General features: G+C 37.3%; 1 protein-coding gene across 2 annotated transcripts in view; it reads right to left on the bottom strand.

Annotated features, from left to right (window-relative positions):
• The window catches only part of scgn (secretagogin, EF-hand calcium binding protein), a 123,372-nt gene that overhangs the window by 56,854 nt on the left and 39,838 nt on the right, over positions 1–26,680 (bottom strand). For both annotated transcript variants that reach the window (XM_048183560.1, XM_048183559.1), the window contains exon 7: positions 873–928. In XM_048183560.1, the coding sequence (XP_048039517.1) occupies positions 873–928 (56 nt within the window). The remainder of the gene's footprint in view (positions 1–872; positions 929–26,680) is intronic.

Raw genomic sequence — 26,680 nt, 5'->3', positions numbered from 1 at the left:
GATAACTTTATTCAATTTCTGTATATTTCCTAACTGTTAGATGGCGCTACTGAGCCCCTCCTACGTGCCTATTTCTAAGGCTTTACCCATATTTACTGGCCAACAACTCTGATATGTGTGTTGAGTTTCATGAAATTTGAAGTATGCTAAGTCTCTAAAACACCCATAACGCTATGACTTTTGACTCACAATAGTCAGATCCATGTGATCGGCCTCCTACATTGAACACACAGCTGAAGTTTAATCAAAATCAGTCAATGTATATTATAACACACTTCCTGTTTCCCCTTTTCACCATAAATTTGTTGCCTCGCTGCAGCCAAAAAATCCGCTCACAATTTAGTATCCTCAATGTCTTGGCTTCATGCTGACCAAGTTTGGTGGTGATTGGCTGAATCCCCTAGGAGGAGTATATCAACATCCAGTGCAAGTGTTTTTCAAACAACCCATAAACCCATAATGACTTCCTGTTGGGCTGGCATATTACTTGAGATTGTGAAAGTTGTTTGGCCCAATGAGATCTATAAGTATATGAATTTTAGTTACTGTAGGTGAAAAGGGGTGCGCTACAGCCAATACCATATAAAAGGGTATGCCACAAAGCCCCACCATGACCCTCCCATGTCAACTTGTGCCTGGCACTGAAAGCGCCCGAAAGGTTGAATTTTTTTTTACGTCAGGAAAATAGAGCTCTTTAAACCTTAGGTCATGGGCCCTAAATACATTTAAGGTGCTTTATACAATTGGCACTGAGCCTTTGCCTCTCTCATTCTACAACACAAACACGCAAACACCCATACTCACTCTTAATACCAATGCCTAGACACCTTCACATGTACAGTACAAAAGTGCTATCAATAAACACACATCACCTAGCCAGGTCATTAAGATCCAAACTGCCATCTTTGTTTTTGTCAAAAATCTTCATCTGCAAGACAAAAAACAAAGTGCTCATGTTTAGAAAAATGTTGAACATTTTTTCTAGCCTCAATTAAGGAAAATGAACAGAAACACATAAACTTGTATTACAGCACTTGCTCTCATTTTACACACAATGTCAGTTTCTAAATGTGCACTTATCACTAGAGTCCTTAAAAAAAAGATGTACACCGACATTAGGGGGATAGTGTAGGGGGATAGAATATACAGTTTGCACAGTATAAAAACGATTACGTCTATGGAGAGTTCCTGTAAACCACATAAACTTAGTGTGTGTGTGCGTGTGTGTGTGTGTGTGTGTGTGTGTGTGTGTGTGTGTGTGTGTGTGCACGCGTTTTTGTGATTTATGAGGACACAAATTTGTATAATGACGTGGGTATTATACTGGTATTATGACATAAACATGAAATATGAGGACATTTAATGAGTCCTCATATTTAAAATAGCTTTAAAAACATACTAAACAATGTTTTATTAAAAATGTAAAAGTGCAGAATGTTTTCTGTGATGGGTAGGTTTAGGAATAGGGGTAGTGTAGGGGGATAGAATGTACAGTTTGTACAGTATAAAAATCATTACACCTATGGAATGTCCTCACTTTGATAGCACAACAAACCTGTGTGTGTGTATGTATTCATAGACAACAAATAAAAATCATACAGATGACATACAGATCAATTATAGTGTCTGAAAATCAACATGTTATTAAGCTGTGAATATTTCACTTGAAAACACATCACTTTTACACACAGTTTCATCATTAAAAATTCAATAATCTATATCAACCTTCCAGATCAGTTTACTTTAACAACCTACTTTAGATCGGTTTCTCAACCGGTGGGTCAGGACCCAAAAGTGGGTCAAAGAAATTTTGATTGGTTCAAATATCTAAAAATTTGGGTCACAGCTTAATCACCATGGGAAAATGGTTGCTTTAGCTTTAGATGGCAGTTGCTTTAGATGGCAGCTTCTTGATTCTATAAACCTGTTATAGTATTTAAAATAAATAAATAAATAAATAAATAAATAAATAAATACACAAAATAATAATAATAATAATAATAATAATAATAAATGGAAGTAAATACTGTTATGAACAGTGCACTCAGTAATCTGGTAACTCTGTGTACACTGAAAATAACATTTTTCAAATATAAACAAGGTGGCGCTAATTTTACATAGAGCACACAGTGAATGACATGAATATGAAAAAGCACTGCATAATTTGAAATCAATAAATTTTGTTGATCATGCATCTCCAGCAATAGCTCAACTCTCTAGTTCACATTGCATGAACCGACTGTTGCATACAGGCTACAAATGCACACTTTAAAAGATCTAACTTCAAAAGATCTCACTGCAGCATTCACCAAAATTTGCAATGTTTTTGAAATTAAATGTTTATTAGACATCCAAAGCCTTGTTTAAATAATTTAAATGCTTATTTTCTAAAAGCTGACAGTAGATGAGCAAGCATTATTGTTTGCTTTTAAATAAAATTGCTTTGCACATAAAAGAATACCAAAACATTTTCATTTGGTGATAACTTCTGGAGAAAAATAATGGAAAAATAGTAAGACAAAGATAAAACATGCATGTCACGATCCTGGTTTTGAGTCTTTTGTTTTTTTGTTGAAGTGTATTCTTAGTTCCCATTGTTTCTGTGTTAACTTCCTGTGTTTGGTTCCTGTTTTGCCTTGTACCTTGTCTGTCGCCATAGTTACCCTCATTAGTTCCCATGATAACAAATCACCAACACTTGTCCCTCATCAGCCCCTTGTTAACCTGTCTATTTAAATCTCTGCTCTTCAGTTGTTGCTTTTTGGTTGTTGTGCGTGTGTGTGTGTTTCTGTCATTGTCCTCCTGCCTTCTCTCTGTGGATTATACACTTGTTCTTGGATTGGATTATCTGTGTTTGTGTATTTTTAATAAACTTTTGTGTTTGCATTTGGATTCTTGCTCCATCTCATGCCTGCTATCATGTTACAGAACAACCGACCAACCATGAATCCAGCAGCACAAATAATGCGTCTCCGTCAGGGAGACTTCTCGATCGATCGAGGACTATGTTCAAGTTTGTTTTGTTTTGTTTTGTTTTGTTTTGTTTTTTGTTTTTGTTTTTTTAGAGGACCATCTGAGCCACTCAGTTCATTCATGCCACTGCACAACCCTCATTAGACTTTAGAATGTTATATTGACTTGGCAGTGCAACTGAGCAGCCCTGCATTTACTGTGGGAGCTGTGGAGGTGGAAGTATTAGTATTCTAGGTTATGTGTGGAAGCTTTTGGTCCAGTAGTTAAAACCTTTTGTTTTTAGAATTTAGTAGTAGGAAATTACTAGTCATCTAGGTTTTTTTTTATAACTTTGCATTGTTAGTTTTGTGTATTGGTATGTTTTGTCAGGTCGTGATGAAGAAATAAAGAGTTGAGTATCACCAGCATATCAAAGAAAACTAACAAACTAACACCATAATATCTCCCGGAGAGTAGAATACAGGGTGAAAAGCAATGATCCTAATACTGAGCCTTGGGGTACTCCATACTGAACTTGTGATCAATATACCTCTTCATTTACTGCTACAAAATGATGACCGCCAGATAAGTAAGTTTTAAACAATGCCAGTGGGTCATTCTGTGTCAAATCAACCAAATTTCAGAAACTTTCCTTTCTCAGATTTTTGATTTTGTTAATATTTTTTTCTGTACAAAGACAAACATAAACAGTGATGAAAGCCAAAATTTGAAGTGTCACAGAGTAATCCACTATTTTGTAGAGGGTGGTCAAAATGACAATTTTCACCTGAGATTTGGAGCCAATTTAGAGGGGTGTATAAATGACTTTAGAAAGATGGCAGCATCATTATTTTATTTTTACACTGAGGTAAGTCTATAAGTAAAATCTTTTGACTTTAGCCATCTTTGTTTCATTATATGCCATTGAAGACAAAAATGGCAAAAAAAGCACTTCTATTTTTTGCCTCAAGTTTGCATTCCTGTAATTTGAGAAGTATTAAAGATATCTTAATATCATGTTAGTTTCTGGTTCTCAAACTTTCCTTTAGGTATCTTAATTTTAAAGGCCCTCGATGGTTCAGTCCCAGAGATATGGAGATCTTAATGCGGCTCCATGAGTAAATTGGGAAATTGTACACATTTTCAGTGGTAAAAAATCAAATGTGGGTCACTTTGCATACAGCTGATAATTTTATTTTAAAGAGGAATATCTGAAGAACAAATAATGTTGTTTTTCTATCATCTCAATTCCATAGAACATACCTGAGTGCCATAAATATTCCTTTTCCAAAGTTTGCATGCCTGTAACTCAAAGTAACAAAGTTTTCAAGATATCTTAACATCCTTCTAGATTCTCATTCTTAATAAACTTTCCTTTTGAAATTTTCATTTTCGAGACCCTATATAGTTCAGTCCCAGATCTGGGGATCTCAAAGCAGCTCCATGTTTAAATTGTTGAATTTTACCCATTTTCAGTGATCGAAAACCAAATGTGGTTCACTTGCATAGCTGATACTTATTGCATTTAAAGAGGAATGCCTGAAGAATAAATAATGTTTAAACTAGAAATGTATCTTGTTTCCCTCTATCAAAGGTTGCCTAAAACATAGCTCTCTGGGTAGCAAAGATCCACTGAAATTGGTTCAGGTTAAGTTGAGGTACATTAACTTAAAAGTGTATTCATAGGAATCTATATTTGAATAAGTTTTAAGGATATTTTGTAGATGGGATTTTGATCATTTTTACAGCTTCTGAAGCTACCAAAAGTTCAAATACATCACATTGGGGTCCCAATATCTATGTGACTGAACTATATAGGGCCTTAAAAATGAAGATTCCAGAAGAAAAATTTATTAATGAGAATCTATAAGATATCTTGATATTAAGATATCTTGAATACTTTTAGTTACAGGCATAACAACTTTAGAAAAAGAATATTTATGGCACCCAGACAGACCGGTATGTTCTAGGCAAATGAGATGATAGAAAAAATGAGATGCACTTTCTAGTTTTAACATTATTTGTTCTTTTAGATATTCCTCTTTAAAATAAAGTATCAGCTGTAAACAAAGTGACCCACATTTGGTTTTTGACCACTGAAATTACATGCTTTGCGTGGTGGGTAAACGTGCTACTGGTTAAGAGCCAGAATCTGAAAGGACATTAAGATGTCTTTAATACTTGAGTTACAGGCATGCAAACTTGAGGCAAAAAAAAAACACACACAAGTGCTTTTTGCCATTTTTGAACTATCACTGTTGGCAAACAAAGATGGCTAAAGTCAACAGATTTTACTAATAGACCTACCAAACTCTGTGCAAATATCAAATAATGATCATGGGGCCATATTTCTAAAGTAATTTTTACACCCCTCTAATTTGGCTCCAAATCTCAGGAGAAAATTTTGACACATCCCCCTCCCCACCCCACTACAAAATAGTGGCTTACTCAGTAAATATACATCTGTGACATTTAATATTTTGTCTTTTATCACCATTTATGTTTGTCTTTCTACAAAAAAAATATTAAATCAAAAATTTGAGCCGGGGAGAGGGATGCAATGACGACTGGATAAGAGCAAGTCATTTGTAACTCTGATGAGAGCAGTCTCAGTAATATGATATGGTCTAAATCCTGACTGGAATAACTCACAGATGCCGTTTCACTCTAAGGAGTATAGTTGTGGTGATACTGCTTTTTCTAGTATTTTTGACAGAAAAGAGAAATTCCAGATCTGTCTGTAGTTAACTAATTCTCTAGGATCAAGGCCAGTGGAAGCATCTCTTTCAGTAGCTTAGTCTGTATAGGGTCTAACATAAAGTGCCCTCCACTAATATTGGCACCCTATATAAATATAGCTTGAAAGCTGCCTGTCTTTTGTCTTCTCATAAAAGACACTGTCTGTGTGCGGATGACCTTCTTACATGAATAAAACGTACAAAGACAACTTTGCTCTTTACAAAGTTATTCATTATTAATCTCACCACAAATAAGGGGAAAGAATTTCCACAACAGTCCCATGCTGACACTGCCAAGCTCTAAATTACTTGCCTATTGGTAAGGGATATTTGAGGTCACATGGTGTGTTGGGGACCTTTATTATGAGGTCAAGTGAATAGATCACCTCAAGCTCCTAAAATGTGGAGAGAGGGGGGTCCCTGTTGAACTGCCAATGACAGAGAGGGATGACCTTGAACCAGAAGTATTTAACAAGTTTGTTTGCCCATATAATCTTTGACGTATTAGGTTAATTTATTTGGCTTGCTGTCCACTGATGAGAAGCTGGATGAAGCAGCTTCGACTCAAGCTCTGATATACCCCACAGTGAATAAATATAGGATATGATTAGGGCAAGGTACCTAAGATGAAGGTGGAGTTTAGGGAGGTGGATGAGTGCTGGAACAGCTGAGACTGAACAGAAGTAAGCAGCTAATATACTCTGGCTGTTGATTGGAAGATTAGATAGGCTCACTCCTCCCTAAATTACTTTTAGGAACTTCACTTAATTTCTCATCTTCACTGTCTCAGCTCACAGAGTTTGCTAATTTGTAAAAACGAATATCTTTTCCCACTGTCTAATTGCACAGACCTCATACAACATCACATCAAGTCTACCCCAGACTACAGACTTAACATAAATACAAAAAGAATTAATAGCACTAGGCCTCATTTATCAATCTAACTTTGAAACAGTGCAGATCCAAGTGCAGAAATCATCTTATGACAGGGTTCACGTGTGATTCATCAAACATCCGTATGCTGGCAATCCTATCGTACCAATGATCGTACGTTGATAAATATGGCGGCTGAGAAACTATCGTCATTTAAATATCACGCTCCTAAAAATCATGGTAGAAGCCTCAGCCCTAGAGTTTACGACATGGAGAAACACAAACTGGCCAACACTGATAAAAATTATATGCTTGATTTACTTAAAAAATATAATGAATTCTTTTGCATAATTTTATTACGTAGATCTAACAAGACTAGTCTTTGTACAAACTACTTAATTTTTCTGTTTGTTGAAATAAAATTTGCACATAAAGTTAACTTAATTTTAGCATTCAAGACACATTGGACACATTCAAGAACCATTTTCACAACTTTTACAAAATCTTCACTCTGCAAAGTCTCTTTTTGTTAGGCGTTAGCCAGAAGATGGGTATATTCCCTCAATGGCATGCCCAAAACAGTCGTTTTTATTATTAAAACAACTTTAATTGTTGTTAGCAGGTCCTCAACCCAAGCACATGTTCTACACTTCACCACGATGGTAACCCCAAAACTATTAACATAACAGAAACTTTTAAATACCAACATAATAGAACAGTAAACATTAAAAAGTCTCTCCATTTTCTCATGTTGCTAAAAACTGCTTAAAATAACAGTTTATTTCAACATTTACACTCCTAGATCAGCCCCTTTGCAAAGCATGATGGGTTGTGAAAGTCTTGTTTGATTGAGTCCTGGTTGAGTTTACTTGATTGAAACATGTTATTTTAATATGAAAACATCAAGTTAAGTCAAAAAGTAATTGTTTTAAGTCAAATTAACATGAAGCAATTAAATTTGAACCAGAAACCTAATACAATGGTGTTGAATCAAAATAAGTTGTTTACATAAAGTGAACAGCATCAAAAAATCATTTTTTTGAGTGAAGAAGTAATCTCATGAGAGAAATTCATTTTACACAAAAAACACCTGATAACCTCGTAATTGCAAAAATGTTCCATTAATTTATATTTAATACCGGTAAATAAAACGAAACATTCAAATGCCTATTGTAGTTCTCTCCACAACAAATCCTTTAAGTTTAACGGTATTCAGAACACTGCAAGAATGAAAAAGCTATAAAATTATATATTAAACTATAAAATAAAACATAAATTAGATGTCATAGTGGCATTTATAAACAAAAGTCAAGCCAAAATGATTTTTTTTAGGCTAAAGTGAAACTGATGGGCTCACCTCTCTCATTTGGCAAGAATCCAAATATGTTTCTATATTTGCATGTAACATTTTGTTTGCTAAATTAGGCCTATTATTCGTCATGAAAACAATTAAAGGGTTAGCTCACTCAAAAATTAAAATTATGTAATTTATTACTCACCCTCATGTCGTTCTACACCCGTAAGACCTTCGCTCATCTTCGGAACACAAATTAAGATATTTTTGATGCTCTGTGAGGCCTCTATTGCCAGTGTAACCCGGGGAAAAAATCGGGTAATATAATAAATTAGACTGGAATCAGTGATTTGTTAATATTTATTTATTTATTTATTTATTATTTTCTTTCTTTTCATATTGTACATTTTCACAGTTCTGTAAAAATAATTGTACATTGTTATTGTTACTTGAGATGTAAAATGTTTATTTTATAAAGAAGTTATGTAGTTGTGTTGTGCATGTTCCGAAGAAGAGAAGGATGACGTCAGACAGAAGAGACGAACAGCGCACAGAGAGCATATGTGAATAACATATTTCTTGGGTAACATCTGATAGTTTAGGGTGACTAATCCTACTAAATCTTCGGATTATATCCCAATACTGAGCGGTGCTTTTACAAAAACCTCAATTACGGACAGTTTGGAGTTTAGGCGCTGGCCGCTGACTGCTATCCCCAAACAAGCCAAAAGTAGGACGCGACAGCGCGGTTTTACAGAGCTCGTGCCGCGCTGACATGTCATCTGCGCGGTTCAATGGACCGAGCCGCGCGACCGACTCGTCAGCGCAGCGCGAACGTGCTTGCTTGCGCCACCGAACAGACAGCGCGGCGCGAATCACATTACTGCTCTGCAGAAGTTCAGCTGGTTTTCCCTTTAAATAATGAAGATAAAGATAATACATTTCCTTTGCTTATTATCTTTCATATTAGAAGTAGACTACATGTACACAAACTGTATTGTTCCTTAGGCTACGATTGCATGCTTATTTAAGCCTATAGATATAAACCATGTATATACACCCACTTCCGTTCTAGTTTAAGATTGGTAAGATTTTTAAAATGTTTTTAAAATAAATCTCTTCTGCTCACCAAGGCTTTATATATTTGATCCAAATACAGCAGAAACAGTAATAGCCCTATAGTGAAATAACTGTTTTCTATATGCTTAGAAGCCTATATCTATGCGTTTTCATGATTCTTTGATTAATAGAAAGTTCAAAAGAACAGCATTCAATAGAAAACTTTTGTAACATTATAGGCTACAGTCAGGGATGGGCAAAAATACATCAAAATGTATTTTAAAATAAAATTAAAAAAATAAATAAATAGTAAATAATAAATAAAAATAAACTACTGTATTTTTGTATTTTGAAAATACTAAAAAATACTTTTACAAAGGAGCATGAAATTTCTTCACAAACCTTCCATCAGTTGGCCCATTTGATCTATCTCTTCACCATTACACTGACTTAATAAAGTAAACAATGTTTGATAGCAACAGCTTTTCTTTGCCCGATTCAATCAATAAATCTGACATATGCAACCAGTTAAAGGCACAAATATGTAAGATTTTTAGATTAAAATATTCAAAAACCACTAAAACAATGTTATATTTTTTGTTGAGTTGTGTACTTACATTATCCCAAATGTTTCCAAGAAATTCTAAATCCAGAGAAATAAGCAGTTTTAACCAGGACATACACCGTGTCCGTGTGTCGCCTATCAATGACATCATTACCCTTGATTTCCCATTTATTTTGTCGAAAAGCCATGGAAACATCAAAGACACTTTAGTACTGTATATTATGAGTTTCATTAGACAGGGAAGCAACTGTTTGGATACATATATCGACAGAAAACTCATCATGTTATATCGCTTAACACATTAAGGGCCAGATTTACTAAACGGGGCAAATTAGCATGAGAGCGCAATTCCACAAATGTGTAGATGGGAGAGGCAAGTTTTGCACGTGATCTGCTGATATGCAAATTAAAGAACACAGACACAGTCAGATCATTTACATAATGACTAACGCAATATATACCAAGAGCAGTGCAAATTAGAGTTGGGTCGCATATAAACAGAGCTGAATCCTGATGCTGATATTCTCATCAGGTGCGGGTCGACACAGGCGCAACTTAACATGTAATCTGACAAACACATATTCTGTATAATATAGTTGGCCAATAGATATACTGTAGATATAGGCAAACAATATGTTCGGATAAGGTCTTACTCTGGCATTTCAAAGAAATTAATAATCCTTCTACTACGCGCTGTCTGTTCTCTGCGGTGTCTCCTCCTAACATCAACAATTGTAGCCATGTCACAAAATGGGTTCAGAAATGCTTTTTTAGGGCATTTAATAATGGTGTAAATACCAGTAAATTGACGAGCGCAAACATTAGAAAATCGCATTGTGTAATTTATTTAAATACTCTCTTCCCATAAATGTTGCATCTGAAAGGAAAACTCCTACAAATACATATGCAATAAGGTCAGCCGCCAACAAAACTGAGTCCACAGGTTTTCAACGCTAATTTTATACTGCGTGTCTTTAGTAAATCCCGACAGTAGTTTTTTAACGCCAAAAGAGGGTTTGCGCTGGCATGATAAGCAGCGCTGCTTTACCCTACATGCACATGACCGAAAGAAACGGTTTCCGAAAGAAACCGGAAGCGGCGAATGTGGCATAATAAATGATCCGCTGCTGTCGAGCTGTGTGTCGCACTCGTCTCTCATTAGTAATCGCTCCAGTGGGCTCGTTACTGCTCTCACAGCATTCGGTCCTGCTCTGCTTCATATTACAGTAACGTTAATAATCTCTCCATAAACATGAGTCCTGTCCCAATTCTTTTCCACCGGCTGTAGACGTGAAGACAATACATCCCATGATTCATGATTCAAGGTGTCATCGAGCTAAGCCTTTGTTTTGAACTAGTGATCTTTAGAGGCAAAAATGTACATATTGTGGCTTTAACGGATCAAATATTCACATATCCCTGTGATTTCCCAGTTGAAGGTTAGTTTTAAAGTAACCAACAGTATAATGTTTGCAAATGACTCATAATTGTATCCTAATTTAATTACTGTTTGGTAACGGTTTGGTAACGAAGGGCCTACTTTGCATCAGCAACACTGACTCAATGACAAACAAGTCATTCATAAGAAGACAACTGATGGCACCTGTATTCATAGCAACTATTTTTTAACCAATTAATCATTTAATTGTTAATCATAAATATAGGGGGTTGCTGCTCTGTAATGTTTTCAAGAACATTATGTAAATTGGTATACTATTTAGCCTAGGCAACAAAAATGAACACCAAAACTTAACATGAACTGTTAAAAAATATAGCAATTTATGTAAAAAAAAATTATGGAAAGCTGGCAGCCAGTTTCTTGACCACCTTCTTCTTCCATATGGATCAATTTTCTGTTCTGATTACAAGTCTCTGCAAACTATAGAGTAGGCACCAATCAGAGGCCGCAATTTTATGATGTCATTATGTAGACTTCTTACAAAGTATTTTACAGTATTTTAAAAATAGGGTATATTATACTATAATACCACTACAGTTTACTGTAGTAAAACTATAGTATACTAGGCCTACAGTAGCTATTTATTACAGTTTATCAGTTCACTATAGTTAATACTACAGTATGCTGTAGCATTCATTAACAAAGTGTTGTAAATACTATAATATATATAAACATATAGTTTTTACTATATGTAACACAAAAACATATAGTATTTACTATATGCCTATACTGTAAATTCAAATAGTATTTATACTATAAAAACACTACTTGATTTTAACCAAAATGTTGACTTTACTACAAATTTTTAATTGTTGCTGAAATTTTAGAACAGATAGTTCCCATAACTAATGTTATTTGAGTAAAATTACAAAAAATTTTCAAGACATGCCAAGACATCCCTCCACACAGTGCAGAATCACACGGACTGAGGATTCAACGTTATGTTTGCAGAGTGGATCTACTTCAGTAAAATAAAAGTAAAAGCTATTCTTGCTGTCTATTAATGGCTTGTTTACTCAGAAAACCCAAGTTAAGATCAATTAGTTTGATGTTGATTTTCCTAAAAAGTGTTTTTTTTTTTTTTTACTTACCATGATGGTGATTCATGTTCCCTTTGGTTGGGCACTTGGAACTTTGTTTTGTTTTTTAAAGATTTTATAATTATCTCCATTTTGGTGCAGCCATGCATCAAGAAATCATTGTTTGTGGTTTCAAAGGAAGAGAAGTAATAAAAAGATAATTTTAAAGAGATGATCTGATTTCTAACTGAATGTTGTTTAGTTAGATGTTTAATTTTCGTATTCAGTAGTAATGTTTTAAAATGTTTGTGCTAACACTATGTTATCAACATCTTGTTAAACTTTTAATTGAGTATCTATAACAGTAGCTTACAGCTGACCACTTGAGCCACACACAGATCTCAACATTCAGCATGCAAACCACAACAATGGTGACAATAAAATTTTATTTAAAGTAAATTAAGTACTCTCTACAGTTCTTCTTTTAGTTAGTAGTACTCTCGTGTAAGTGAACTATACTAACAAAGCTTTTGTCAGTACAACATACTATTCTTCTTTCACTTTACTTGAAGAAAATGTGGAAACCAATTGCATATAATTTTTAAGTCTATGTAGCATAAAATGGCAGATTAAAGCCATGTTGAGAATAATAGTATTTAAGATGTTTGCAGAACATAATATAACCCAGTTAGTTAAATGGAATTTCTCGTGTAATCTTACTATTAAATCTTAAGTAAGATTTGTAAATATTCTTGTCACGGTTCATGAATCCGCTGTCTCATTCTGGTGTCTGTGTGATGGTGTGGGTGTGTCACCTGATTGTTTTGTGTGGGCGTCGCCGCTGATTGTTGATCAGCGGCAGCTGTGAGCAATTACCATCTGCCTATATAACGCCTTGTCTTTCGTCTCTTGTTTGTCAGATCGTTGTGTGGTGTCCGCGTGTTGTTTCCTGTGTTGCTTGTTGTGTGTTTCCCTGGACTGGACTTTGATTCATTGCTTCCTGGTTTTTGTGTTCTCATTGGATTACTCTCTGGACTTCACTCACGGATTACTTCACGGACACTGCTCTTCGGTCACCACTCATCACGGATCTTCACCGCCCATCGACGTCCCTGTGTTACCACTCTCCTGCTGACTGTTATATGTTCTTTGTGTATGTTGAATCTGACTACCTTTGGTGTGAAGCTCTATTAAAGAGATTTAACTTGCATCTGCATCCTCCCTTCATTCCGTGACAATTCTAGAGTATGTTAACTAGAATTGACATTAAACTAACTTGATATTTATTACTTAATTTACTTGGGAAGAGTTTTTTTTTACTTTTAATAGATTATTAACTTAACTTCAGTTTTCCCTTTAAGTTTGCGTTGCAAAAATAAGGCAATCGGTTTCCAAACTTTTTTTAAGTAAACTGAACTTGTTAGAATTTACAGTGTAGTGTTTTTTTTCACCATATAGGCTTATTTAAGCATGCAATTGTAGCCTATAAGGAACAAGTTACAACAGTAATGTGATTCGCTGTTTTAATTGGTCAGCGCCTGTAAGCTCTGTAAAACCGCGCTTCCTCGTAAAAATGACCGTGATTTTAAGAGTAAAAGACTGTAAAAATGCTGCGGTGAAAAACTGTCAATTGGTTTACAGAAAGTTTCCGTACTATATACGGTGAATAACTGTAATAGATCTAACGGTACATTTAATGTAATTTTACGGTAAAATACCATTAAATTCACAGTTTTTGGAAGTGAAAAATAACAATTCATTGTACAATTTACAATGAAAAACTTTGAAAAAAAAAATTGACATTCCCACAATTCCCTGCGTGACACTTCACATTTGATATATTTTCATTGAAATAACTCTGTTTCTTCTTAGTTTTTCTCATTTTTTTTTCTAATCAGTTATGTACATTAGGGTTTCATGTTACATCTAATGTTGTTAAATTAATGTTTATTGCATTTTTAAAATTTCATGCATGTTACCATGATGGTGTTTAGTGTGTGTGTGAATGACACTGTGTGCACCTTCTATATGTTAGTGTTGTCCTTCTCAGTTTGTGGAAAAGCTGCTTGTGATGAACTTTGATTCATCATGTGACTCTTATCACCACTGTGTTTGGTGACTGTCAGTGTATTATAAAGGTACAAAACAAATATTAGTACTTCATTAGGTTGGTAAATTAACATTATATCAGTTAATGAAATACGTTATTTTACCGTAAATTTAACAGTTTTTTTTTTTTTTTTACGTCGCTACTGTATTTTTACGGTAAAGTTCTGGCAACCACAGCTGCCGTTTTTTTACCGTAAATTTTACTGGGATTTTTTTTACAGTGTATATTTGGTGCGTTTGGCTTCCCATATGGGACATTCGTCTGCATCAAGAGAGCTGCATCTGGACTGTTGACGCAACACACGTGTGGTTTGTTTTCTTTTGCTCCACGGAGTGAAGTAGCCACAAGTTTGCGGCTACAACGAACCCAAGTATCGGCCTGCAACATGAACTGTGGTATTCCACTATCTGATTATTTGATTTCTGCCGGCTGTTAGTTTAAGTAGAACTTACACTGCCAATCATCTTTTGATTGTTTACCAATTCTTATTTTGTGTTTATTATTTTATTTTATATTCAGTAAAAGGCTTGGTCCTTTGTTTAATTGTTGTTGCCATTATTATTTAATTTTCTATTTACTATTGTGGGTTTATTTAGGAACACCAGCACCCGAATTAATAATTTGCCCTTATTTTAATAATTGACATTTGAGTGAATATTAGATCTTAAAAGAACTCAGGTTAGCCTTCCCCCATAAGTTTACTAATGGGGGCGCTACACCAGCAAGTTAATTTACACTTACAGTACCCAGAAGGGTACTAAAGACATATTTAAAACAGTTCATGTGAGTACAGTGGTTCTACCTTAAAGGGTTAGTTCACCCAAAAATGAAAATTATGTCATTAATGACTCACCCTCATGTCATTCAAAACCCGTAAGACCTCCGTTCATCTTCGAAACACAGTTTAAGATATTTTAGATTTAGTCTTTCTGTCCCTCCATTGAAAATGTATGTATGGTATACTGTCCATGTCCAGAAAGGTAATAAAAACATCATCAAAGTAGTCCATGTGACATCAGTGGGTTAGTTAGAATTTTTTGAAGCATCGAAAATATCTTAAACTGTGTTCCGAAGATGAACAGAGGTCTTACGGGTTTGGAACGACATGAGGGTGAGTCATTAATGACATAATTTTCATTTGTGGGTGAATTAACCCTTTAACATTATAAAGCGACGAGAATACTTTTTGTGATTGTAATACTTTTAATTTGAGCAGTATAACATTTATGTTTGGTTGACAGCATTTTAGTTTGATGATAAATGGCTGAAATGTCAAGTTATAAACACTAGAACTGATGTTGTATGTGTGTGCGCGATCACTTGGATTTAATAAAATAAAGATATAAAGAAAACAAATACAATGCATTAGAGTGTCACAAAAACAAGTATCTCATAGTTTTTTTTTTTTTTTTTTCTTTTGTTAATGTGTTAATTATTTAAATGAAATATATATTGTGTAGTCCTGTTTATTTTATTCCGTTTATAGCCTACTTAATTTTATTCGGGTTTTCTCAGTTGCCTGGACCACAAAACCAGTCATAAGGGTCAATATAAAAATATATATATATATATATATATTGAGAAAATCATCTTTAAAGACCTGAAGGCATTTTTAGAGGTTTTTTTTTTCTTTTTTTTTTTTTTTTTTTCTGACATACACAAAAGTAAAGACTTATAACTCCAAAACTATAGCAAGGAGAGTCAAAAGGTAGGTATCATTTGATGGAACACTTTTTACATTTTTAGAAAATATAAATTACATTACAATTGGACATTCTCGTGCTGAGAAACTGCTGATAAAATCAAACAAATATAATAATAATAATTTTTATTATTAAGGCCCGAGCACCAATGGTGTGAGGACCCTATTGTAATTGCGTCAAGCACATCAAACGCATCAGAAATAGTTAAAAATTACGTCTGATATGGGTTTCAGAATTAGGTGTGGCAAAATGGCTCGATAGCACCACCTACAAAATTTCAATTAAGCGCCCTTCACGCTATGTTTCACATACAAGTATGAAATTCAGTAGACACATGCCCAATACCTACAAAAAAGTCCCTGGGTGCAAAATCTGAAAACTCAACAGGAAGTGAGATATTTTGAATTTTATGTGCAAAATGTTTGCAGTTTTTGCCATTTCCACATGTTATACTTTAACTCCTCCTCCTAGAGCTTTAATCAGATCAACATCATATTTGGTCAGTCTAATCTAAAGGCCTTCTATGTTAAATTGCAAAGATCTTGAGTTTTCGCTGAAGGGCGTGTCCTTGGCGACCTGACAAAATTCAATATTTCGCCATGAAACAGGAAGTTGTTGTAACTCGGGCAAATAATGTCCGATCTGGCCGAAACTTCACGTTTTATTAGAGTCCTGGCCTGAAGACATCTACATGGCAATATTCAGTTACAATCATAGCACCACCTGGACAGGAAACAGGAAATGTCATGTTTTACAATGTGATTAACTCATCATAGAGATTTAACCAGAACCACATCATATTTGGTCAGTCTAATCTTAAGGCCTTAGCGACGTTAAATTGCGAAGATCTTGGCTTTTCGCTGAAGGCGAATGAAAGAGGAAGCTGTTGTAACTCAAACTTCACATGTGTAATAAGAGTCCTGGCCTGAAGACATCTACATGCCAATATTCAGTTAGTCATAGCGCCACCTGATGGCAACAGGAAATGGCATGCTTTACACTGTAATCCACTCCCAGAAACACATTTAAATATGCCATGAAGTATGCTATAAACAAGTTAAATCATGCAACACTTGGCTAAGTGCTAAAGTATGCGATTAATGCCACGAAACAGGAAGTTGTTGTAACTCAGGCAAACAATGTCCAATCTGCTCCAAACTTCACATGTTTGATAATAGTCCTGGCCTAAAGACATCTACATGGCAATATTCAGTTATATTCAAAGTGCCACCTGTTGGCAGCAGGAAGTGTGGCATGTCAAAATGACTTTGCCATATTTCTCCTGTATTTACTCGCTTTCATGCATGTCACCACATTGCTGCTTGCAGCTTTAATAATTTTACATATCCTTCTAATTTGACATGCAATAATTCAGGAAAGTAATAGGATAGGAGGAAAATTCTTTTTTGATAAAGTTCTCCAACATGTGAGCTGCCTCTGGATCAAATTTTGTGGTGATAGAATAAAGTAATCAAAAGTTACAGCATTTGGAACCAATGTAGCCTTTTTTGTTTAGTCCTTGACGCCCCCTAATGGGCATTTTTAAAATCGTTTTTCCATGAGGAATATCTCATGATCGACGCAAGGGATTATGTTGATTTTGGACTGATTTTAAATCACGAGAATCTGCTTTAAATAATGCTCTGCATTTTCTACGACCTACGATTTATCAGCAAATAACTCAGCACTACTTAGGAGTTAATCTATTTGGCTACATGCATTGTAAAGTTCAGACTCTAAGCTTTCAAATGACACCTATTTTGACACCTACTCTATGCTAGGTGGCACTGGCGGGTGGTATACTTTAGTTTATAGGGACTACTCAGCACTCGTTAAGTCATCAAAATGGTTAGATGTGTTAAAAAGCTGAGTTTCTAAGCTTTAAAATGACACCTATTTTGTGTTATTCCACGTTGGAAAATAAGCATGGACAGTTCCGGGAACATTGGATAACACACTGCATCCCGGAAAGACAAGAGACATTTTTTAGCCAAATATGTTACATCATTCTGTGAGTAATATCTCGTGATAGACACAATGTATTATGTTGTTTTTGGACTCATTTGAATCATAAGAATCTGCTGATGTGACATGATCTATGATCTGTGCAATTTTCATGAAGTTATGAGCAAAAACGCCACGTGAAATCTACTTATTTGTTTTCAGTTAGTGCCTGTGTGCTGTTTTTGTTGTAAACTCAATTAGAGGGTGAAAACAACACAACAGGAGCATGTTGGAGGCATGATCTGAACATGTAAAGTCTCTGATTTTGTATGCAAAAAGAATTATTGTGCTACCTACTTGGTTTCAGTTACTATTGGCTCTTAAAGTGAGACACGCAAACAGGAGTCCTTAGCAATGAATATTACTTACAAAAATACATTTTTGATATATTTATGGTAGAAAATTTACCAAATATCTTTATGGAACATGATCTTTGCTTAATATCCTAATGATCCTGTGCGACTTACGACTGGTTTTGTGGTCCAGGGTCACATTTGTTGTTTGATTAACATTAACAATACAGAAAGGATCAGACTTCCAGTGAGCAGTGCAACAGAGTAGACATGTTTGTCTCTTTTCCCATTCAGGTTTGTTTATTTCTTTAACTACCCCACCGACTTTCTCTGACACACTACAAAAACTAGTAAGACGACTTTTGAATGACATTGTCCATCTAAAATGGTAACTAAAACATCCAAAAAAGAAGCCAACATGAGAGCTGAGGTGCCCGTGACGGCAAACGAAGTGAAAATGGTGCCGCTAACAGACCTGCTGGAAGAGCAGTTTAAGGCTGCAATTTCAAGGTTAGAAGTGAAATTTGACTGTGTGCAATGCATGGAGTAGACGGAACAACATAAGGATCATCGGCATGCCTCCTGTAGTGTAGTGATATCATGAGAACAGGGGGTTGGATGAGAAGGGGGATCACGAGAGTTAAGAGAGTGATCATGTAGTTGAGAGTGTGTTAACAAAAGTTGAAAGTAACAATGATACAGACTGGTTAATGAGACGTACAACACAGCACCTCCGATAGAGGTTTCGCGGCCAGCAACATTTTTCTCAGAGTTACTTTTTGAAGTTTTTGGTCATCAAGTATTGTCCTCTCCCCCAGAGCTGGATCGAGCACATGGATCCCTCACTGCCAAACCCAAGCCAGGGGAAAGACCAAGAGCAGCTGTGGTCCACTTTCACCACTACCAGCTAAAAGATAGGGGGGATTTCATCCATGAGTTGCGTAAAAAAAACGAGGGGAACTACAGATTCAAGGGAAACAAATAACCATCTATGAAGATTACAGCCCAGAGATAATGGAGCAGCAGGCTTGGTATTGTGAAGTCATGGTCAAAAATGTACAAACAGGGATTCAGACTGGCTCTTTTGTATCTGGCAAGGCTTTGTATAATGACCAAACAAGGGAACAAACCGGTTCACTTCAGCAGAGGAGGGTAAGCGTTTTTTTGATTCTCAGCACAGCAGATCTAAATAACCTGATGCTGATTGACATGGTGTCATCGGAATCGTGAAGCAATCTCAGCTGATGAGGGCAATCAGTAGTAGGATTACCAGCGCAACGTTTCTTAGCAACCCAATGCAGACTGACTGTATCACTGGAACTACTATGTAAGTTGGGAGAGATTTATTTGATCGTCTTCTCATTGCCATATTTTGGTCACTATTTGACTCTGTTTTGAGTTTTCTTTTTCTTTTCTTTTCTTTTCTTTTCTTTTCTTTTCTTTTCTTTTCTTTTCTTTTCACGGTTGTTCTAGAATGCATTCTCCTGCTGTCATGTTTAGCAAATGCTGTTTTTGCCCCCCGTTTGGTTTAAACAGGCCCTAATGTCCTTGGACTGCTGTATAAGTTGAACAGTCGTTGTATACAGTATTTGCAATTGAAAAAGTTACACTCTAGGTGCTGTTAAAAATATATTTATGTATATTTTATTTCTTTTTGTCATTCGAGGAATTTTAAATTTTATTTATATGTCTTGCAGTAATAATTCCGATGTTCTCGCGATTGGGGGTAATGTGTTATAATGGAAGTATAAGGTTTGCAGTTTAAATAGGAATAAAAAAGGAAATAAGATATCTGGAGAGATACGCAAGTTTTTGGTTTGTTTGAAGGGAGAACAGGGGTGGGTAAAAGGGGTGGCCGACTGTTATGTTGTTTTTCTCGGTTGTCCAAATTTGCTGTGAAAGCAGGAGGGGCAGCTATTCTTATACATAAGAAAATAGCTTTTGAACTGGAATCAGTGGACATCTAGCGCTGGGAGGTGAAACACGCTCTTCTCATTGTATTTAAAGGTATTCCCCACCCCCATTATACTTGAGTTGTTTTCTGTGTATTCATTTGAGAAAAAAGATCATTGTAATAGTATTTTTAACAAATTCATTAAAAATACACTTTTAAAAGCTGAAGTGATTTCCTTGTTTTAATTATTAGTTGAAGTATAACTCAGTATTTTAACGAATTGCTAGTGGAATAATTGAACAAAGCATACTGATTAACCAGTATAATAATCAATGATTAGTCGATTAATCATTCCAATAACCGGTAAATAATCGATTATCAAAATAATCATTTGTTGCAGCTCTATACTCCATAATTTTGATTGTCACCACATAGGGTGGATTTCAATCTGGTTCAGAATACATTGTTGGACAGTTTGTCTTCAAAACATTTGCTTTCTGATCAACTTCAAAGATTTCCTCGCATCACATCCACCATTTTCCTCACGCAGTGCAACACATCTCCTTCGCATAGAATTGATCATGTTGTTGATTGTGGCCTGTGGCCTCTTCAATGGCTGTGCGAAGTTGCTAGATATTGGCTGGAACTGGAACACGCTGTCGTATACGCTGTGCATTATCATGCTGCAACATGAGGTGGTGGTCGTGGATGAATGGCACAACAATGGGCCTCAGGACATCTGTGCATTCAAAATGCCATCAATAAGATGCACCTGTGTTCGTTGTATATAACATACGCTTGCCCATACCATAACCCCACCACCACCATGGGCCACTCGATCCACAACATTGACATCAGCAAACCGCTCACCCACATGACGCCATACACGCTGTCTGGCATCTGCCCTGTACAGTGAAAACCGGGATTCATCCATGAAGAGAACACCTCTCCAAAGTGCCAGACACCATCAAATATGAGCATTTGCCCACTCAAGTCAGTTACGACGACGAACTGCAGTCAGGTCGAGACCCCAATGAGGACGACGAACATGCAGATGAGATTGTTGCTGCAGCTGTCCGGGTGGCTGGTCTCAGATGATCTTGGAGATAAAGATGCTGCATGTGGAGGTCCTGGGCTGGTGTGGTTACACGTGGTCTGCGGTTGTGAGGCCTGTTGGATGTACTGCCAAATTCTCTGAAACGCCTTTAGAGACAGCTTATGGTAGAGAATTGAACATTCAATTCATGGGCAACAGCTCTGGTGGACATTCCTGCAGTCAGCATGCCAATTGCATGCTCCCTCAAAACTTGCGACATCTGTGGCATTGTGCTGTGTGATAAAACTGCACATTTTAGAGTGGCCTTTTATTGTGGCCAGCCTAAGGCACACCTGTGCAATAATCATGCTGTCTAATCAGCATCTTGATATGCCACACTTGTGAGGTGGATGGATTATCTTAGCAAAGGAGAAGTGCTCACTAACACAGATTTAGACAGATTTGTGAACAATATTTGAGAGAAATAGCCTTTTGAGCCTTTTGTATACATAGAAAAAGTCTTAGATCTTTGAGTTTAGCTCATGAAAAATGGGGGCAAAATGTTACGTCCTCTGACGTATTTAATATTATACTGTGGCGCGGCTCTGAGTGTGTGTTCTGCCGGGAGGATGCGTTGGTGTCAGCGTTCCTCCGGCTTGTTGTAAAGTGAAGTGAAGTAGCCTGTTGTATGTAGTATGCCTAACGTTGCTTTCCAACTGTTTTTTTTCCACCATCTTTTTCTTTGGTTATATTATAATATTTTGTCGGTATTAAAAGGTAATCTGTAAATAGGGAAATGTCATATATTCTGTAGGAGTTTGTTTTATTCTGTTTAATATTGTGTCAGTATTAAAAGGTGCCACTCTTGTAAGGAATACGTGCCTATTCTGTTTAGAAGCTATTTTCTCCTGGTTTTGAACAGATCGGGAGATGGGGAAGTGGGATGTATTTTTGTTTACTTCTTTGTTAGGTTAAGGTAGCTTTTTAGCTGGTAAACAAAAGAAACTGCTAGTTGCTCCTACAATAAACGCAAATATATGCTTTCCTTATGTGACGTTCTTCATTTATGTTACTCCTCAATGCTCCTAGACTGGGACGTAACATAAATTGAGGGCTCGTCTAACAGAATTGTCATTGTCACAGATCCCTTGTCTCCCGGACTCCATTTCCCATTATCCTCCTGTTTCCACACCTGCACTCACTTCCCTCGTCTTCTCCCCATCATCACTGATTACCTGCACCTGGACTCCTTCATCAGCACTGCCTTTATAATGGACTCACTCCCTTCACTCCCTGTCGGATCTTTTTGTTGTTTAAATGTACCTGTGTGTGTATCTTCTCCTGCGTTCCTTCATTAAAAGTACCCTAACTGTGGATATCCATTACGTCTTGTCTCTTCAACACCAGCGTACTGTAACAGAAGATCCGACCCAACTGCTGGAAATCCATAAGTGAGAAATGGGTATTTACCTGATTCCCGAGTCTCCAGAGTTTCTCCAGGCAACGGACAGGCTATGTTGTTTGCGGCAGAATGGCGAACCATTGGAGAGGTATGTGGAGGAGTTTCTGGAGGTTTCTTATCTGGTGAGTTGGACAGATGCTTGCCTCAATGCGTTTTTTCTGATGGGTCTGGACAAGGACATGATTCGCTATTGCGAACCTGCCTGTAATCTCTCCCTAGCCGATTCCATAAATTTGATTCTCCTTTTAAATGGTTCCAATTTCAAAGTTGATGTAGAGAATCCCCGTGTCCCTTTTCCAGCCCCATCAGAGACTCTACGGGCATCACCAGCTCACCACACCCCAGAACCCTTCACATACCGCTTCAACGGTATTGTCCAGACCAATGCTCCGGTCACCGCCGAGCCAGCATCTCCAGTCTCAGCCGCCGAGCCAGCATCTCCAGTCTCAGCTGCCAGATCCCTTGTCTCCCGGACTCCATTTCCCATTATCCTCCTGTTTCCACACCTGCACTCACTTCCCTCGTCTTCTCCCCATCATCACTGATTACCTGCACCTGGACTCCTTCATCAGCACTGCCTTTATAATGGACTCACTCCCTTCACTCCCTGTCGGATCTTGTTGTTGTTTAAATGTACCTGTGTGTGTATCTTCTCCTGCGTTCCTTCATTAAAAGTATCCCAACTGTGGATATCCATTACGTCTTGTCTCTTCAACACCACCGTACTGTCATATTGGGTAAGTCTTCTCTTCTTTGTTTGTCGCCTGCTTTCTTTTTAACGTGGGAGGAATTACTATAGAGAACGGAGTTTGATTTGACCGCGTTTATGATGTCCCCTTCTATGGAGGAGTTTAATCGCTGTAGGAAAGACGATCTGATCAAAATAGCTGATTTCTTTAAAATATCCGTTTCACATTATGCAACTAAAAAGGAAATTAAGACGGTGTTGCATCGAAAATTAGTAGAAAATCAGATGCTGCCCGAGGAAACTGTTACAAGTGATTCCAAGGAAGGAGGGGTTGCGTTATGTGTAGAAGAAAAACCTTCCCAAATTGTGAAGACTCGCAGTCCTCTCTTTGTACCTCCTGATCCAACTTTAGTGGTTCGATTGAAAGAGTTGGAGTTGGAAGTAAGGCGGCAAGAGCATCAAAATAAACTGCTATGTTTAAGAGAGTTAGCATTGATATACATGAGCCTCCAGTTGAAGATACACTCATGCAATCTCTCGGGTTATCTACTTTAGCTTCTTTGCCAGCCGCGGCTGGGGTGCCTGTCACTTCAAGTCCTGCAGCCCCTGTGGCAGGTTCACATGCAGTTCCCGTTTTTGATGTAGGGAAACATGTTAAATTAGTACCACCTTTTAGAGAGGCTGAAGTAGACTCCTATTGCATTTGAACGGGCAGCAGCGGCCCTTCAGTGGCCAAAATAAATGTGGGCTCTTCTTTTACAGTGTAAATTAGTTGGAAAGGCTTAAGAGGTATGTGCATCCCTGCCTGTTGATACCAGTTTGGATTATGACATAGTAAAAGTGGCTGTGTTGCGTGCATATGAGCTGGTCCCCGAGGCTTACAAACAAAAATTCCAAAATCATAAGAAAGCAGTCGCACAAACATTTGTTGAATTTTCAAGGGAAAAACAGTCTTTATTTGATAAGTGGTTTGCTGCATGCAAAGTGAACACGTTCCAGAAACTCTGATGTTGTTAGAAGACTTTAAGGGTTGTCATTCTGATAATCTTGTTATTCATTTGAACGAGCAGAAAGTAGCTTCATTCACAGAAGCCACGGTCGTTGCTGATGAGTTTGTGTTAACTCATAGAGTAGTTTTCCCCCATGTTGTTTGGCATGATAAAGTTGCCGGCTTGTTTGCTGCAGTGCAGGGGAAAGATGTTGCTGATGCTGTTAAAGCTATATGCGGGAGAGCACAGGGAGGCCGTCAACCTCCACCAGTTCATGCAGATTCGGGTCATCTCATTGCGGATTGTGAAGCATGGAAAAAGAAAAACCAGACTAAAGTATGAAAAGTGTTGCTTTTGTAAAATCCATCTCAACTATCCCTGCTGAATCAACTAAGTCATCAATATATTAACCTTTTCTGTTAACTGGATCAGTAGCGTTTTCTGATGGTTCAGGTTTTAAGCCAATAACTATGCTCTGTGATACAGGATCCACTCAGACACTTATGATGAGTACAGTGCTGCCGCTGTCTAATGAGTCATATACAGGAGCCAATGTGTTTCTCCGAGGTGTGGAACTCTGCTGTATTAAGGTTCCCTTACATACTGTGTGTTTAAAATCTGAGATTGTTTCAGGATGTGTGCAGGTGAGCATGTGATTTCAGCTTCCAGTGGAGGAGGTGGACCTCATACTGGGAAATTATTTAGCTGGAGGTAAGGTTTTTTTTGCAGCCTGTCATTGTGGACACCCCCGAGCCGTTGGGTGAATTGACAGAAAAAGCTGAAAAGTCTCCTAGTGCATTTCCAGTTTGTGCAGTAACGTGCGCTCAAACTTGTAAGCTCCAGGATGTTGTTGACTTGTCAGATTCGTTTTTAGTATCTGATGTTAGTGCCATGTTGCAAAAATCAGATCCTTCACTGAGTTTATGTGTTGCAGCTGCAATTAACAAGGATAGTCTTCCCGAGTCTGGAGTTGCATTTTATTGGGATAACAAAATGCTTATGAGTAGGTGGAAAAGGGATGACACCTTTTGTCAAGTTGTAGTTCCCTCTGCGTACCGCGCACAAATACTTAAGCTTGCTCATGATCATGTCCTGTCTAGTCATTTGGGCATTAGGAAAACTTACGAGCGAGTGCTTCGCTACTTCTTTGGCCAGGGATGAAGTCTGATGTCTCCGCTTACTGCCGTTCGTGTCATGTATGCCAACTGACCGGTAACCCCAATCAGACAATACCACCTGCTCCTTTACATCCAATACCTGCAGTGGGAGAACCTTTTGAGCGTATTTTTTTAGACTGTGTTGGCCCACTCCCAAAATCAAAAGCCGGGCATCACTACATTCTCACCATGATGTGCGCTGTTATCTGGAGGCGATTCCGTTGCGCTCAATTAAAGCGAAAAAGGTGGTCCAAGAATTGGTCCAAGTTTTGCTCTGTGTTTGGGCTGCCGAAAGTGATTCAAACCGATCAAGGATCAAATTTTACTTCAAAAATATTCACCCAAGTTACTCATGAATTGAACGTGAAACATATACTGTCTAGCGTCTATCACCCCCAAAGCCAGGTAGCGATAGAGCGTTTCCATCAGACACCTAAAACGCTACTGTGTAAATTCTGTATGGAAACAGCAAAAGAATGGGATGAGGGACTACCTGTGCTGATGTTTGCGATTCGTGAAACCACACAAGAATCCTTAGGATTTGCTCCTGCTGACCTGGTTTTTGGGCATACTGTTTGCGGTCCATTGAGAATGTTACACGAACAGTTACTCTATGTTTCCCCTATGCCTGTTCTAGATTATGTGAGAAAATTCCGTGACAGGTTGCATTGAGCATGTGCAATGGCAAAAGAGAATTTTGTCACAGCACAGAACAAAATGAAATCTCACTTTGATAAAAGGAGTGTCAAATAAAACTTTCAGTCTGGTGACTCAGTGTTGGTTTTTCTTCCAGTCCAAGGTTCGACAATGCAGGCGAAATTTGGTGGTCCATATGAAATTGAAAGTCAGCTTAGTGAAACTGACTATGTTGTGCGTACTCCAGATCGCCGAAGAAAAACACAAGTCTGCCATGTGAATATTCTGAAGCCTTACTATAAAAGAACTAGTGCTGCTGAGGATGTCCCGTCTGTTTCCGTAGTAACACCCATCAGGCATGTCAAAAAAGACGATGCAGTCAACAGTTTTGAACGAACTGCAAGGCTGAAAAATTCAGAAATGCTCTTAAACATCGAACAAATGTTGTCTTATCTTCCTGATCAGCAGCGTCAAGATATTATGTTGTTAATTAAAGAATATCCTTCTTTATTTGCAGATATTGAGGAATCAGCTCCCATACGTCAACATCCCATCCAAATAATGAAAGAGGAGGTAAAGTATTTGCTGGATCAGGGGCTTGCTGTTCCCAGCTCCAGCCCATGGAGCTCACCTTGTATTCTTGTACCTAAGCCTGACAGAACCTAGAGATTTTGTACAGATTACCGCGAGGTTAATAGTGTCACACAACCCGATTCCTTCCCTGTGCCCCGTATGGAAGACTGCATTCG

The sequence above is a fragment of the Megalobrama amblycephala genome, linkage group LG3 (genome assembly GCF_018812025.1).
Source record: "Megalobrama amblycephala isolate DHTTF-2021 linkage group LG3, ASM1881202v1, whole genome shotgun sequence".
Classification (NCBI taxonomy): domain Eukaryota; kingdom Metazoa; phylum Chordata; class Actinopteri; order Cypriniformes; family Xenocyprididae; genus Megalobrama; species Megalobrama amblycephala.
Note: the sequence above shows the minus strand (reverse complement) of the source record. Positions and strands in the feature narration are given on the sequence as shown.